Here is a 16673-nt window from a genome sequence, read left to right as displayed (position 1 = left end):
AGGTGCAGGACCCTGCACTTGCCTTTGTTGAACTTCATGCGGTTCCTCTCCTCCCAGCTCTCCAGCCTGTCCAGGTCTCTCTGAATGGCAGCACAGCCCTCTGGTGTATCAGCCACTCCTCCCAGTTTTGTATCGTCAGCAAACTTGCTGAGGGTGCGCTCTGTCCCTTCATCCAGGTCATATGGTGTTACGATGGATTTATGTTCAAGCCCTAATGGGCTTGAACAATCTCTTCATTATGTGGTCTTGGGAGACCTCTAAAAAAAGAATGTATTGTGATGATACACTCTTTGAATTGGATTTTCTAATCCTCATTATGTTGAGTAAGTAGAATAGTGTTGGTCCTGATCCATGTGCCAGAAATGTGAAGTTTGAAAAAGGGGGAGTTTTGTTCCACTATATTAATAAATTGAACAAATGTTAAATATCTTAATCTTTTGTTATGAAAGCTCTCTGCGTCCATGAAATGGGGTGTTTGGGAGAGAAATATGATGGTTCTATTTTTACAAGACAACATGAAGATGAATGAGTGTAGGTAGATATTATCAAAACCCAGTATTGCAGAAGTCCATATAGTATGCTTTATATAATAACATAAAATTATTGTAATAACAGTATGAAGTTAATTTAAAAAGTATAACTTGATACACTAATTAAATAAGGCATCACATGTTTAACAGTGTGGTTTCATTTTCAAATGTTACACATTTAATAGAAGAAATTAGCAATTTAATGACAATCCTGAATACACACACAAAATGTTCTAGAGCTGTAAGTTTTAGATACTTCTAACTTCTGTACTTTCCCTTCCTGAAAAGGCTATCATGATTAGGACTATACAGTAACAAATATGAATGAAGTCCAAGAATTTTTCATGCCACAGTAAGACCGACTTACGTTTTGAACAACAGCAGAGCCTTTCTAAAAGGCAGGTACAGTTGAGGTTCTGAAGTTAGAAGCTGATGAGAGTTGTACCACATAGAGAATTCAGAATGAGTATATGCATGAATGACTTAAATAATTGTGGAGAAGTAAAGCTTGTTTTCCTGGTCTTGAAACCATTATAATATGTGAGCAAAATCAGGTATATTCAAGTACAGAACTGCAAAGTTTGAAAGACCAGAGCTTATAAGCTTATAATATAAGACTCCGGGTTTGGTATTTTTACTTATGATTGAKTTTGGTACTTTTACTTACTTTACTTCTCTCCAAAGAATTCAAGAAGAGTTCTTTGGAGAGAGCAGATACAGGGAGGAAAAGGTAAAATTCTGTGAGAACATAAATACATTTCTGATATATTGGAGAAATTACTACAAAGATGTTAAACACTGACCTCATGATATTGTTGTCCTTTAAATGTGTATGCCTTTTCAGGTAACATTTTTCCTGAAGGGCTTTTATTTGATATATATGTATCATATCTAACTTAGGCATGACCAGCTTTGTTTGTTTGTTTGTTTAGGAAACGTATTTCTAAAGCATGGTTCAGATCTACGGATTATTCCCAGAGATCGAGTTGGGAGTTCTTAACGACTACTGAAAGCTTTGGAATAAGTGACATTACCATGCAGCCAAGTTGTATTTATTTTGGAACTCAGCTAATGAATTGGCCTTCTTTAAAGCTATCAAAAATGACTCCCCAGGGTTTGATCTTCCTTTAAATAGAGATAAGGTTTCACTTTCTTCTTTAAAAGGTATTAAATCATACACTCATTCTTCTTTGACAAGTAGAAGAATGGACTAGTTATCTTCTTGAAGGAAAGATGGAGCTGTCCAAAAGTGGTACTGAAAGCAGAAGGGCAAGCCCACAACCACAATCAAAAGATTTAAAATATTCTGTATTTTGAGCCTACTCGGTGGAGAGATGTTTATGATTTTGCTACAAAGAAATTGTTCTTTACTGAGTGCTAAACATTTTTTTTTTTTTTATAAACCGTGATACCTACTCCCACACTCAGAAGAACAGTTTGTCCCATGTTCAAATATTTAGCTCAAATATAAGGGAAATTTCAGGGATTTGTTACTGAAATAAGTGAATAACTGCCAGATGTTCCAAAGTAATTGTAAGATGCTGAAATTATTTTAGATAAAGGAAAATACAGGGATATCTGTGCTAAAATTTCATTTGACATTTAGTGAAATTAAATAAAATACAGTTTCATAGAATTTGAGATCTGATCTCCTCAAATGAAGTGCTGTCAGCTGAAAAGGGTAGCATCATAATTTGGGAATGTATAGGTATTGGTTAAATATGTCATTCCTTTTTCAGTAAACTAACTTTGTTTCTTTGTAAAAGTCTTGTTTTGTTACTGTGTGTTACAAGGGAACCATGTAAAATTCACTGAAATGTTTGTGTTCAGGTAATACGCTTGTTTATAAATTGCCTGAGGTAAACTATCAAATGTGTATTTTAATTAGAGAAATTAATACTGCTGTTTTTCTTGAACTGATAATATTATTTTGTAATTTAATATATTTGGCAAAATCTTACTCTTTTGCATTTTATCTGTCTTATTGAGATTGTTACCAATATAACTGTCCTGTGCAATAATCATGCTCCAAAAGGATGTTCAGATAATAGTGGCAGATGTTATAGAAGTACAAAATGCCTTTCTGAGTTGGCACAAAGTAAGCACATAGAGGAAAACTCTTCTGAAAGTGATATCTGAGAATAAACATTTTCCAACTCTAAAATGTAATTGTAAAATCCTGAGTTTTCCTTTACTTCAATAAACAATATGAACAAAAAGAAAGTTGAAGCTGTTCGTTCCTTTGTTGTTTTCTTAATTAGATTTTGACAATAAATTAAAAACTCTGTCCTTTGACCTTTTAATCAACATGTGATAGTCAATGAGAGACTCATTTCAAGCCGAAAGATTCTTATTACACGGAATTCTACAGAACACTGATTTTTAAGGGCAGAGTTCATAGTTTCTATTAATCTAATGCCACAGTATAATTAGGATGGAGAAGATTAATTGCTTCTAATTATTGTCTGCAAAATTAGTGGAAACACCTGAAAAAACACCTGGTATTAGAATATAGCAAATAGGAAATTTCCTTTCCTGTCTAAAGGTGCAATATAGTTTTAGAAAGGCTATCATGGTTAAATGCAATTTGAAACTGAGATAATTTGATGTTTTTATAGAAGAGGGCTGGGTAAAATAATTTCAAGTGACTAACATTTATTACACTCTTATTTAGGTAAGAACACCGATATTGTAAATATTTGACATTTTGTGTTGTAAGTTTGTATATTTTTATATATATATATAAATAATATACGTATATAAAAACATGTAAAGGAACTGCCCATTTGGAACAAAAAATTATCTTTGTAGTACTTTCTGTGTGCATTATGTATTTCTCTCAATATGGGCTCTAAAACCTGAACGTATCTTTCCTGTTTGGTAAAGCAGCTTGGTATCAGTGGTAAAATGTACTTAGTAAGATATTTGTAAATTGTTTTGATGTTGGTAAGCTTTTTTTGTTACATCTATATTATGTGTCAAACATGACTTAGGAAGAATATAAGTGTAGGACAAAGCTTTCTAGGGCTTATGAATCTTCATAAATTATCAAAAGTATGCTGTATTCCCAAACTTTGTCTAACTGAATTTTAAGTCATACTTTGGAAATCAACTCTACCTGGAATTGATATTATCTTTGACTCTGATTAGAACCTGACTGATGTTAAGTGCAAGACTTCCTTTGTCTTTGATCAGCTTTGTCGCTCCTTTGGTGAAGATGTGAAGTCAATTTGAAGGTTTTTTTTTTTTTTTCTCCATATTTTACATTTCAAATGATGGCTCTTTTATGTTAACAAGTTATTTCGTGAAGAGGAATTTTTGCAGAATCCTAGACCATTGATGTGAAAAAATCTCACCGAAACTTTAAAAGAGCTGTAAATATTCTTTTGATTTTATAAAATGTTCTAAGAGAACTAAATCTATTATTTGACAGAATTTGAAGAAATCACAGAAATTTATCTGGGAAGGAAGCACAGTGATTTGATGTAATACAGAACTGGAACAGTTAGAAAAGGCCCTGATAACAGTTCTGTCGGTAGTATCTGGTTTCTTCTTTGTATTCCCAAGCCACAAAATCCAACTTTATTCAGTGTTGGAGTTTAAAAGGCCATTTTCCTCTCTTGTTGTTAATTAGTAACTGTGAAAATTGTTCACAACAGGTCTCAAAGTTCAGGATTTTTTTTCTTCGTGTATAGGTCAATGGTGAAAACCCACCTCCCATTGCTGGTCCAGTGATTAAAAAGTGCAGTTGGAGTGAGAGAAGGAACTGTGCCAGTGTGACTGCAGATGTTAGAATGAAGGTACTGGGGGCACAGTAGCCTTTGTAGCGCAGCATGCAGGTAGTGTCAAATAGAGCAGCTTAATGGGGCAGTAGAAAAACTAATTCCTGCAGTCATCTTAGTAGTGCTGTGGAGACTGCATTTCAGCAATACTGGGTGAGTTCCAAGCTCCAGCTGAGTAAAATTGAGTTCATGTGCAATACATAGTGTTCAGATTTAAATACTGTACACCTAACTAACTCTGCACCTCAATAGCAAATTTCAGCCACTGTTCCTACTGAGGAAAGGTAGCTAGAGGGGAGTATTCACAAAGGCTAACATTATCCTTGTGAAGCTAATCTCTGCAGGCTGTTTCTGAAATAAATGGAAAGTGAGGTTCCTCCAGAGGGAGATTCAGGGTAGCTAAATGAATCTTCAGTTCTGAATTGCCCTCTGGAGAAGCCTTTCTCTCTTTACTGACTCTCGAGAAAGCCTTGAGACATGAGCATGCAGGGGCTAACGTTAACCTTTGAAAATGTCCCCAACAAGCACTTCTCCCTCCTCTCAATATTGTATGTTGTAGCATGGCTCTACCTACTTGTTGTTTGGCCTGGATGCTTAGCATATGATACAAAGTTTTTAGTGTCTTGTTCAAAGGTAAAATAACATGGAAAACTTGTTTGCATGAAAACAAACCTGCTTTTTCTCTGTCATATGCTTAGTTGAAGTCATCTCTTTTTTTGCTTTTTTGTTTTTTTCCATTTTAACAACAAGTTCAGCAGTCTTGGTGGGAGGGTGAGGGAGGGCTTATTCTTTACAGAAAGCTTTGTCGGGTTAAAATTAGTTCTGTCTGCAAACAAAGAAGAATACACGTGTACTGAAGAAGAAAACAAAAGATTCTATTACTACATTTTTTTTTTCAGAGGATAGACTTAGTCTCCTTTATCTTCCTGAAGAGGTTAAGCATTCCTGGAAAGCAGATGTTAGAGGGTTTGAAATGCATTCACGCAGCCACTAATACAAAGACCAGCTGCAATACGTGTTCCTGTTTATTACCATGAAGAAAATTATGAGGCTGTGGGTGGGAACTGTCAGTGTCTTTCACTAATGAGAAATGCCAGATACTGTCTGTAAGTACTATCTGAACATTAGATGCTTTGAGATGTTGCACCTTACAACAAAATGATACAAACTTCAGAAACCTCAGATGTTATAAAGATTCACTGTGAATGAAAAGAAAAAAAATGGGGGTGGGGGGAGAACTTTCTTACACTGTTGTGATACATGATCACTTTGTAAATCCAGACTTGCACTGTTTGTCTCCTCATAGTAAAAGCCACAAGTTTTTAGTAGGTGCAGGCTATTCAGTTTGCTGTAACAAACCTCTCACAGATTTCAGCTGAAGAGCTATAACGTTATTTACAAGACAAAATGCAAGGGAGATATGTTTCTGAAGCACATCTTCTACATCTACTGTATGTTACAGCTATGGATGATCAAAAATGGCTTGGTATCAATATTCATTCATGTTCCTGATGTTTTGCAAGCATCAGACATTATTTTGAACTGCTTTTCATATCTAGTTTTCTAAAGTAGTTCGTAATCTTTAGATAGCGTACTGGCTTTAGATTACAAAGTGTTACTAGTTTTTACTATGGGCCAAACTTAAAGCTGTGACTTTCTATTTCTTAGATCATAGGAATAGAAATGCTTCTTCTGTACCAGTCTGGGTTTTTGCAGACCCTGAATATATCTGTGCATGCAAGTAACTGAACTGTGCAGCGCTTAAGTCCTTCCCTGAGGAAGCAGGACCTTGATATCTTTACTAATTGGTCAGAATAGCTGAGCTACTGCAGAGCACACAATGGTAAGTTGTGGCAGATGCATGCCAGTAATAAATGGCTACCCCCTTTAAATATAAAGAAACTACAGAACAGAGAAATAACTCCATAGATMTATGGAGTCATCATGATTCTCTTGGAGCAATGAAGTTGTTATCCCACCTTCTATTCAAGGCAGAGCTGATGTCAAGCCTGATGGAACATCTTAGGGACCTAGTCATGCAACTCTTGTACAAGTTGCCTGTGGGAAGATTGCTTGTATGTATGGACTTTTCACCAAGGTAACACTGATATGAGCAGGTTCTTAGGATTTTCACAGGTACCATGCTGGCCAACTTATTTTCCTGAAATAGCTATTGGAATGAGCTACTGATTTCGGCCATTGTATCGGTTCTTCTTGAGTGCTACTCTAAAAGATTTTAGGTTTGTTCTCTGAATATTTTTTGTACGGACTCCAGGTCCAATTACAGGAGTAATTACCAGAAATTCAGATTAATTGCACACAAAAGTTGTTGGTATTTTTTTCCTAATAATTTGTTTCTGTTAGTCTGTAAAATAAATGTTCGCAGCGCAGCAAATAGAAGCGCAGTTTGTCTCCTGCTCACTTATCAAAATGAGATCAAAGTTGGAGTCATTAAGAGAGTGCTGTATCTTCTGACATTGTAGATTTGATTTTATGTCCTGGCACAAAATAATCTGTAAAGGGCTGTTTCAAAACAACTGATTATTAGCCAGCTATTACAAGCCATTGGAAAATGCAGTGAGGTTGCTCACTGTCTTAAGAGAATGAATAGTGAGAATTTTGCAAATTTACAGTGCTACGTACTGCAAACCAAGCAAATAGCCTTCAGGAGGTTGCTGTTCAAGGGCTTAAGCAGTTCTTGTAGCCACTCAGAAATATCCACTGCTAATTTAGGTCTCTCTTTCTCAAAGTTTTTATTGAATAAAACTAGGCAAAAGAGCTAATTTGGAGCTCTGTCAGAAATGTGTGTTAAGTTCACTGTTACCAAACATGCGTCCCAAACAGACTTCCTGCCCAAATGCATTGGTTCTTCCTGACTGTTCAGAGTAGTGTTACTGTCACAGGATTTTATCTGGGACAACTGCAGTTATATCCATGGGGGGGGTGGGGGAGTCCCTGAAAAAAAAAAGGTTTTACTTTTTTTTTTTTTTTTTTAATGCTAAAGTGCAAACTTATATTGAATATAGTAAGCACACATTCTTACAGCTGCTACAACTTCAGTAAAAGCAAACAGTATTGAACTAACTGACCTGTTCAGGTCAGTGAGTTTCGGAACAGTGAGGTTCCCCTCGGTGCAGTCTAATGAGATACCTTTAAATGTAGCCTACTAGTTAATTAGTGACTCTTGAATCAATGATTCTTTAGGGACCTCCAAAATTAAATAATCTAGGAAATATGGCCTGCTGCTCTAATATGCATGACATAGAATCATATCACAAAAGTAATCCTACTGAAATGAGGAGGCTTCTGTTGCAATGAAAAGAAGAGACTGGTTCTATACAATTAGACAATTTTATGTATGAGATCAGATTCATACTTCAAATTTAATGTATATTTTTTTGCTTAACTTGCCAATGCTTTGGGTAAGGGAACATTTCTTTGTGCTGTCTGGCTCCTAGCATGTTAAGGAAGGCGCTCAGGAGGAAGTCTTGGTTGACAACCTGGTACTTTGGATACTTACCAGGGAGAGGAGGATTCCAGTCTCTGTTTTAGGAATGGTGTCTGTATTGTACATGCAACAGCCGGCAGATAAAACAAAGAAAAGGTCATAGGTGCAGGGAGAAGAACACAAACCTTCCAGGATGAATCCAGAGAGAAAGCTTCAAATGCTAAGCTGTATCTGTATTTGCTGTGGTTTTCTGTCTTTGCCATACGGACCTTTTCTTGTAGTTGCCTATATATTGCTTGCAAATATATATATATATTTGTACTCTGCTTGCAGAGTGCCCTCAGCTCAGGATAGCATGTAACCTACTGGTTTCACCATTCTCCTGGGAAATGGGAGATAGGAGGCTGACCTTCAGGATGAGGAGAAAATTGAACCTTCATCTTAATATCCTAGGTGAGCCCAGGCAACCAAACTATCAGGAGGTGGGGGGGGGAGTGCACTCAGGGCCCTGATTCCAAGTTGGCAGCAGCAGAGCAAGGTCTTTGTGGTTTATAGAGTTTTTTGGACTTAGAGTACAAGAAGGGCACTGACAAACTGGAGAAAGTCCAGTGGAAGATGACCAGGATGGTTAAGGGATTGGGGCACATAATGTAGGAGGAAGTGCTGAAAGAGCTGGTTTTATTCAGCCTGAAACAAGGATAAGGAGCTGTTGTCTTCAAACACCTAATGAATGGTTCTAGAGAAGAAGACGACAGAAGCTAGCTGGAGGTGGACAGTGAAAGCAATAGGCACAAGCTGCAGCAAGGGAAATTCTGATTAATTATATAAGAAAAGAATTATTCACTGTGAGAGTGCCCAAACACTGGAACTGGTTGCTAAGAGAGGCTGTGGAGTCTACATTTTTGGTGATATTCAAAACATGATTGGACAGGGCTCTGAGCAACTGATGTAACTTTGAAGCTAGTCCAGCTTTGAGCAGGGGTGTGAATCAGAAGACCTCCAGAGGCACTTTCCAACTTAAGCTAGTCCCTGCTTCGTTCTTTCCTTGCTCCCTCTCTCAGCTTTTTTCTTGGTGGAGAAAGAGCTACATCTTGCTTTGCCTTAGGTGCCTGCCCAGGCAGTAGAGACATGGCACAGCCACAGCTCTTCCTACTTGACTCCTTTTTGCCCTCCCCACACTTGCATATTCTCGGAATACCTATGTATTCTGGAGTACCTGTGTATTCAAGGAGTACAGTCCTTGACCTCCTACTGTAACGGGAGTGACAGTAAAAGTTTGACCAAGCAGAGGGGGAAATGAAAATCTTTCCTCTACAGTTGTGCTGAAGCTGTGACAGTTGCATAAGTAATTTGGAGACTGATAGTTGAAAGGCAATACAAAAGCATGTGTATTTGTTATGATGTTAATATTAGACATTTTGTAAATTATATTTTTAATATTTAAGTCAGAAACAATAAGGCAATGTTGGATGTAGCTAATCAGCAGGGAGCAATGTTTATTGCAGAAACTTTCTAAATGACATTTTCCTCACTTAGGCGGGGGAGGGAATGTAAATAGCATTACTGTAATAAAATGCTGTCAGAGGATCCATGTTGCTTGAAAAGTTAACATGTTTCAATTCACTTTTACATTGACATTTCTAGGTAGCAGCAGTGATTTAGCAGTGGAGACCCATTAACTTGTGACAGGGTTCTATTCCATTCCTATGAGCTCTTGAGTAGGATACAAATAATAYTCTCTAACAGTAACAGTAACTAGGCATCTTTACCCCCAGCACGCATAGTGAGAGATCGTACAAGCTCTCAATGTCAATAAGCACCACCCATGCAGAGGAGAAGATTATTAGTACATGAACAAGTGCACAGCACGTCTTGCCAACTGCACAGTAGTCAGCGTTATCCATTCTGGGTGACAATGAAATCAAAATGGTCTATTTATGTCAGATTCATTTAATTCCCACTTTTTGACTAAATACTGCTCACAAGGAATACATCTGTACCACAAAATAAGAGTGGGCCAGAGTGTGAGCTCAGGTACTGATTATTCTCACTTCCTGGCTCTGTTTTGGACCAGTCCAACTGTCTGCAAGACACATCTGCTTTAGAGAGGGATTGCAGGACAGTGAGTACCATTTGACCTCAAGCCCATGAATCTATCATTTAACAGCTAGTCTGAATTTTACCAATTTCATTTTTATTTGTAACCACATGGCCACAGAAACAGATCATCCAAGTTCACTGCTTTCAACCTTAAGGGTCAGGGACCAATGAAGGTTTGTGGGCTATATCTAAATATCTGCAAATGATTACAGAGGAAAGCAAATTCAGCCATGTACTTTTATGAATTAACCTGTAAATTTTAAGTTTCTTCTGTCCTGAAATGCCAAAGGAACTTAATAATACCAGAAAATTTTCCAGACACAAAAAAATGTTTATGAGGGATTAAAAAAAAAAATCCATAGAACTTAAAATGAGAGCATTTGGGTGCTGCAGGGACTAATGAGACTAGACATGACCTGAGCAGCTTCCTGTTTTTTTTTCTGTGGCAGTTCTCACCAAACTTTGATTGGTGACCACTGCCCTGTGGTTATTCCTTAGCCCTGCTTCCAAACACAGGCTGAAGAGGTGGTTGTGCTCCAGGAATCTCTAAAAAGCTCTTTACTTTTTTCAGTTCTGACCATTCAGTATGTCCATCTGTGTGGCTTTAGTGATGCTTCCATAATAGACATCACATCTTTTATCACCAAAGTAGTATAGACTATCTCATCTCTAAATGATTAAAATTGCAGTTTACATTGGGAAGCCCTTGAAGCTAAAAAAAACATACCAAGCATGTAAACTGCCTTGGACTCAGCTCTAAAAACAGTTAAAGGTATCAAAGGTAAAAAAGCTATTTTCAGCTCTCTGAAATGAAATGAAAAGAAAAACAGTAACTTTACTACTTTATACAGCGTCAGCTATCGAAGCAAAACACTTGTTCATTCATTTTCATATTGTGCCTTAAATGTAAATTTTCTTTTTAGTTTGAACTGTGATATCACCTTGAAAACAAAGTTTAATTAAATTGCCTCTGTGATATATTTTCATTGCTTGATGACCTAAAATTAGGACCACAAGAAAAGGATGTAACAGCTTCCAGTGTTCATAACAAAATTAAGATGTTTGTCAAGAAGCTTTAACTTAGGGTTTATCTAGTTAGTGGAAATAATTTTAAAGCATTCACAACCCTCGACAACTTTTTGTCTGAAAAAGAGTTGACATTTGATGATGACAAATGCAAAATATATACCCGCTTATTAGCGCTCAAATATTAGTTTTCTAACGCTTTCCTGAAGTGAGTGAGGAAAATTACTGCATACAAAATCTTCTGCATTGTATTGCAATTTCTGTTCCAGTCTAACAGCTAAATTAAGACAAGCAATTACTTGTGTTATCAAGTGACAGTGGATTGAAACTTCAGTTCTGCTTAAAGAGGAAAGAACAACGACCATGAACTGGCAAATAAATAGTTATGATATCAGTAATATGTATGATTACGTACTTAAATCATGTGAACTTTTAGTTTCAGTATAAAAGAAAATGAAATATTCTTATGAACTGAATGGAGAAGATCTGCAATTGAAATGCACTGATTCTGCTTCACTTTGGTTTATCAAAAACAATGTTGGTACCATTTTATTTGATGTAGTGTATAAGACTATAAGTACAAAGAACTGTAACTTCTTTACACAATAATTTTGTAATTATTTTTGTTGTGAACAGGCTTACATGAATTACATGCAATTGACACATCTGAAATTTCCAAAGAGATCCACAGCTCTTCTGGAGAATTTTTCAGAGTCTAAAAATTGTAAAGAGMTGAAAGAAATTGATCTAGCTTAACTGTTGGTTCTGCGGTAGTTAAAGAATAAGGCAAGAATAAGTCTAACTGTACCATTACTTTTTTCTCTTAAACATCTTGTTCTTTGAAATTACCAGTAAAAAACATGCTGCAGTTTCCAGAGGTTTTCTGCTCCAGTGTTTACAACACTTACATTTAGAAAGTCTTTCCCAATCTCTGTTTTAATTTCTGAAAATTAAGCCTGCTTCTTCTGGTTCTCTCCCCAGTTGATACAGAGAACAAGTGATGTGACCAACTGCATCCTGTAGGTACCTATTTCTAGAGTATAGGAGAAGCCTAGTCAAAGAACTTAGGTTAAATGGACTACTAGCAGGTAAAATGGATTCTAATCAGGGAGGCTTTTACAGAAAACAAACAATTCCCTTAATGCACCTAATGACCAGTGCAGGTGTAGGAGATGATGCTTCCTGTTCTCTGCATATCACTGTTTTTATTAACTTCCTAGCTAGCCGCACTATTATTTGTCATAAACGTATGCAGCTCCTTAAAAAGCTGTTTAAAACTAAGCTGAAGAAAAAATGTAGACTGTGCTTTAATTAAGCTCCTGTCAGAGGTATTCAGGCAATAAATTAATTTGGAATCTTATAAATAGCTCTGTCAATTCAATTAATTTCTTGCATCAACATATTTAAAGATGTTAATCTTTCTTTGCTAAGGGGCTTTCTTTCATTTTAGTTAATGTTGCCATTTTCACACTTCATTCTTTTTTTTTCAACATTCTCTGCACATCTACCTTTTTATAAAATTCCTTCTTCCTTTGATTGAATCCAATTCAGATTCTCTATCACTATCTTTGCTCCATCTCAGCTCTTTGAATTCCGTTTTTCTCTCTTCTCTTTTTGCTGACTCCTTTCCACAGCTTCCATTTCTGTCATTTAATTTAGCACAATTAAAGTGGTCCATTCTTCTGGGTTGCTCTGAATTTGCTTTCTTAATTCCCAGTCTAGCTGATGCCATGGCTGTGTTTTTTCTGTCCCCCAGCCCCAGGGCTAATTTGGTGCGTAAGAAGGTGCTGGAATGTTAGTGTATATAGCTGAAAAAGTCTCTTGTACTCTGAATACAGGTTCACCAAAACAAAACAAAACAAAACAAAATTTCTGGCATGCAGAAAACAGGCTCCAGTACTGGAAACATAATACATCAGTTTGGACAACTCAATCATTAAATTAGCTTTGTCTTTTTACTTTAATATTTGGTGCTTTTTCATATTCCCCATGTTGCTTCAGGAGAATTATGTTTGTGTTGCTTGAAAGGCAGTTGTGTGAAACAGGAAAAGGAGTCCAAGAAAAAATTTAAAAAAAGCTTCCTTTTGAGCATCTGGCAAATGGCTTAACCCAAAGTGAGAGATCAAAGAAGCTTTCCATCCCATTCCAGAATGGTGTATTGCTTGCTTTCTTGAGAATTTTATTGTTTCAGGTCATTGATTACCCACTACTCATCTTACACCAGAGGACTGGGAGATGCATGTTCTTCTAGATTCTGGTTCTTTTCACATCTGCAATACAGCATACTTTATTTTTTCAGAAAAATGTATATATATTCAGCTATTCCACAAAGCCCATTTACTGCTCATAAAAGTCAAAGGATAGACTCTTTGAGTTGGGTGAGCTTTGGATCAGGCCTTTCTATGATAGAGATCAATAGTGCTGCAGAGAGTGGAAAGGGAGAGAAAGAAGTTGTCTCTAGTGGCTAGAGTACTAACACTCAGGTAAACCTCACTTTAATTCTTGAATATGCTTTTGAGCTACTGAATGACTTTGAGGAAGCCATAAACTGCTTTTGTGCCTCATTTTTCCTCTAGTTTTCTTTTGGCTCTGTTTTTAATTTTTTGGTCTGGTTGCCTTCTTTCCTGTCATTTTTTTTTAGGATATTTTTTAAGCCATACTTTAATCCTATTATCCTACAAATCCACTATACACTATTATTTCTTGCTAACTACAGCAGCTGATAACCAGTATAGCCAGCTCTCATGCAGAGTGATAAGAAGCACAATAAATAGAGGCTGAGAAACAGAAAGTTTCAGGCATTTCAAAATATGCCTTGCTGCAGTAAAAGATTATAAAAAGCATGCCTGTTGGAAAATTAGTTCAGCTAAGTAGCACTCCTTATTCAAGAAAGTAACATAGAATTTTTTTCTTAATGGAGGTTATAAAAGAAAAAAAGAAGTTCTTCTCAAGCCCTGGGGGGCTTCTCATGGGAGGTGCACAAAACTGCTTCCTCCAAGGAGAGAGGCTCTCATGAAGGTTTTTGACTGATTGTATATGGGACATGGGCTCAGTTAGATAAGCTGATCTAGAAAAAGGAGGAGGTGAAAATATAAGGGGCTTCAACTTTCAAGTGTTCGCACGTCTTGGAGTGCCTCTAAGTCTACATAGATAACATACCAGCATCTCAAAACATCTGTGCATGAACTCCTGATATTCTGGCTTCTCCCCCCTCCCCTGCTGTATACTGCCTTTTCTGCCTTTTCTCTTGCTGAACAGTATCTCCATCTACTAATTTGCTCAGTAAAGTGCCACTGATCTCGAATAAGTGGAGCAGAATCGGGCAGGCTGATACCATCCCATCTCAAACATAGCACAAACCTCTCTCCCCTTCAAAGCTATGGAAGCTAATACATGGGTTTATCCTTAGAGGGTACAGCCCATGCTTTGCATCCAGGGGACACAATTGCTGGACGTTTATTATATTTTGCAGCACTCTCCTATTGTTAAACAAAACACACTGCATAACTGCGCAGTCTGTTGAATAGCAGCCCTCCTGTTATCAGTGCATTGTGGAAAGCAACCTATGACAGTATTAACTTTGAGCTTTGTGGCTGACTAGGTCAAACTGAGAGCGACTGATTTATTGCACGAATCTCCCTAGCAATTAAACTGCCTGCCATTAAGAAATGCTAACATACACCAACTTACAGAACAGTGAATTAATATGCAATGAATTAATGAATTAATATTCTGTTTAGTTATAATTATTTTCCATCTAGGACACTTAGAAGACCTGACCTTGTCTCATTCATAAGCCAGCTTCAATGGTTTAAGGAAAGAGAGAGAGGGAAGGAGAGATTAGAGCTGGTTCTCTTCCACCTCTGTGCCTCTCCTCTCAAACATTCCCAATGCAGGTCCCTTCTACACATCACAAAGGAAAGGTCTGTAAACTGTGTAAAACTTCCCCCACCCCCAAGAAAATATGTGCTTCCACAGAAGTATGTGAAATGTGATATAAAGGTTCTGTGATCCCAAGGATGTGATAACACTGTAGGATTTCCTCAGTTGTTTCTTGGCATATTTTCCTTCAACGACTGAACTGAACTACAGCCAAACATTTTTGTTTTAGAAATGAGAGCTAGATTATTTTGGCAAAATGTCTATTGCCAGTAATGGAAGCCCAAGGAACTTGTTATATCAGGAGAAGTAGTTATAGAAGGTAGATAATATCAAATAGGAGGACCTGAGACTGCAATAATTCTAGCATAGATGTGATTTATACACAGATGAGAAACCAAACAAAACAGTATATTTATGATGCCAATATAAATTGATTTTCTAGTGCAATATGTATACATTAGTCAACAAGATTACAGCAATATTCAGTTTTTAATTCATTGATGAACACTTCCTGTTGGCTCATACATTTTTAAGAAAAGATTTAGGAGCTGTCTTGTTCTCGATCATATTTTTTCATCAAAAAAAAAGTCCAAAGCTGATAGAATGGAAAAACCCTTTTCTTAAAATCCTATGACAGAAAAAAAAAAATCACCCTGCTGAGTGAAATGCTTCAAATGACAAAAACTGGTGTGTATACACTCGTGTGTATGGGAGGTATGGCGTGTTATTGTAAGATGGAAAGTAATTGAGGAAGAACTTACTTTATTCCCCTGGAAATATTAGGATTTATTTATACAATTCTGTGATTCCAGGAGAGGATAAAAGTGCATTCATTACGTTCCTAAGTAAAAGCAAGACAAAAGAATTTCATTAATCAAACCTTATTGATTTATTAAGTCTGCTTTCTGAGTACCGTTCTTCATTAGCAGAGGGCAGGTGAGAGCTTAAAAGAATGCTTCATGCTGTAACTTTCTGTGAAGGCTAATACCTTAAATGGCTACAAACTCAGTATATGTCTCTTGCTTCATTTGTCTCTTAAAAACATAAATTTTACATTTTGGCACTATATAAAATAACAGTTCTAAGCAAGACAGACATAGCAAGAATTAGCAAAGCTGGATTACAAAGTGTGTATATGTAAGGACCGGGCAAAACTTTCTGATACAGTATGTTATTATTAGTTACAGCTGGCTGGGAAATTTGATTTCTATCTAGAAATCCAGAATACATTCCTGTTTACAGAAGTTAATTCCTGAAGCTGTTTAAACCACAGGGCTCAGTACAGACTTTTGCTGGCAGAAATGCTAAACGTGGCAAGGAGTTTTCTTAAAACTGGATGGAGCGCTCTGCCAGCCTCTGTGGGCAGCAAGGTGGTCAAGACCTTATCTGCATGTCTGTTATGTGATAGTCTATGAGATAAATGACAATATCAAACTTCTTTTTCTCTCACATTTGTTATGTTAAATGATGCATTCATGTGGGCCATGAGACCCCTCTGCTATCCTTCCCTTCTGAGGAATTGCCCTAACCAGATCAGGCTGACCCAGATGTGTAGTGGAATCCAGACAAAAATAGAGAAAACAAGGAAACAGAAAGTCTTCTGTTTGTGATGGGACTTCATCATGGCAAAGGTTTACGGTGTCTGAGAATAGGAATGGTTCCTCTCCATTCTCAACAAAGTGGACCTGATTGACTAGCTCAGGTATAAATATCTACAGTTTGAGGAAACTGAATCCCACTGCTTTTGTCTGAGTTACAGATTTTTTTTTTCACTGCCCCATTTCTCCTAGACAAAACTGCGTTTACAAGTTTGATATGCATTCAACAAGATGTAGAGATTGAAGAAATAATATGTTAATTTTTGAATGCCTTAATTTGCATGTGAAAAACTGAGTTTAAGGGACT

The 16673-nt window shown here is 36.8% G+C and overlaps 1 protein-coding gene and 1 long non-coding RNA gene across 4 annotated transcripts in view; both read left to right on the top strand.

Annotated features, from left to right (window-relative positions):
• UFM1 (ubiquitin fold modifier 1) overlaps nt 1–2753 on the top strand; it is a 13315-nt gene extending 10562 nt beyond the window's left edge. Inside the window, exon 6 of the mRNA XM_026078299.1 lies at nt 1463–2753. Coding sequence (XP_025934084.1) covers nt 1463–1530 — 68 coding nt within the window. The 3' untranslated portion in view covers nt 1531–2753. The remainder of the gene's footprint in view (nt 1–1462) is intronic.
• Nucleotides 2754–4234: 1481 nt separating this feature from the next.
• On the top strand, nt 4235–12272 carry LOC112972168. Of its 3 annotated transcripts, XR_003255561.1 has the most exons (5): nt 4235–4330; nt 5212–5418; nt 5981–6155; nt 8094–8213; nt 11156–12272. It is a non-coding gene; the product is annotated as an uncharacterized LOC112972168 (long non-coding RNA). The 3 variants fall into 3 exon arrangements; XR_003255560.1 differs by lacking the exons at nt 8094–8213; nt 11156–12272 and adding an exon at nt 6304–7247; XR_003255559.1 differs by lacking the exons at nt 8094–8213; nt 11156–12272 and having other exon boundaries at nt 5981–7247.
• The last annotated feature ends 4401 nt before the right edge of the window (nt 12273–16673 follow it).

This window comes from Apteryx rowi, unplaced genomic scaffold (genome assembly GCF_003343035.1).
Source record: "Apteryx rowi isolate R43461 unplaced genomic scaffold, aptRow1 scaffold_478, whole genome shotgun sequence".
Classification (NCBI taxonomy): Eukaryota; Metazoa; Chordata; class Aves; order Apterygiformes; family Apterygidae; genus Apteryx; species Apteryx rowi.
The sequence above is the reverse complement of the archived record's forward strand: the minus strand, read 5'-3'. Positions and strand labels throughout refer to the sequence as shown.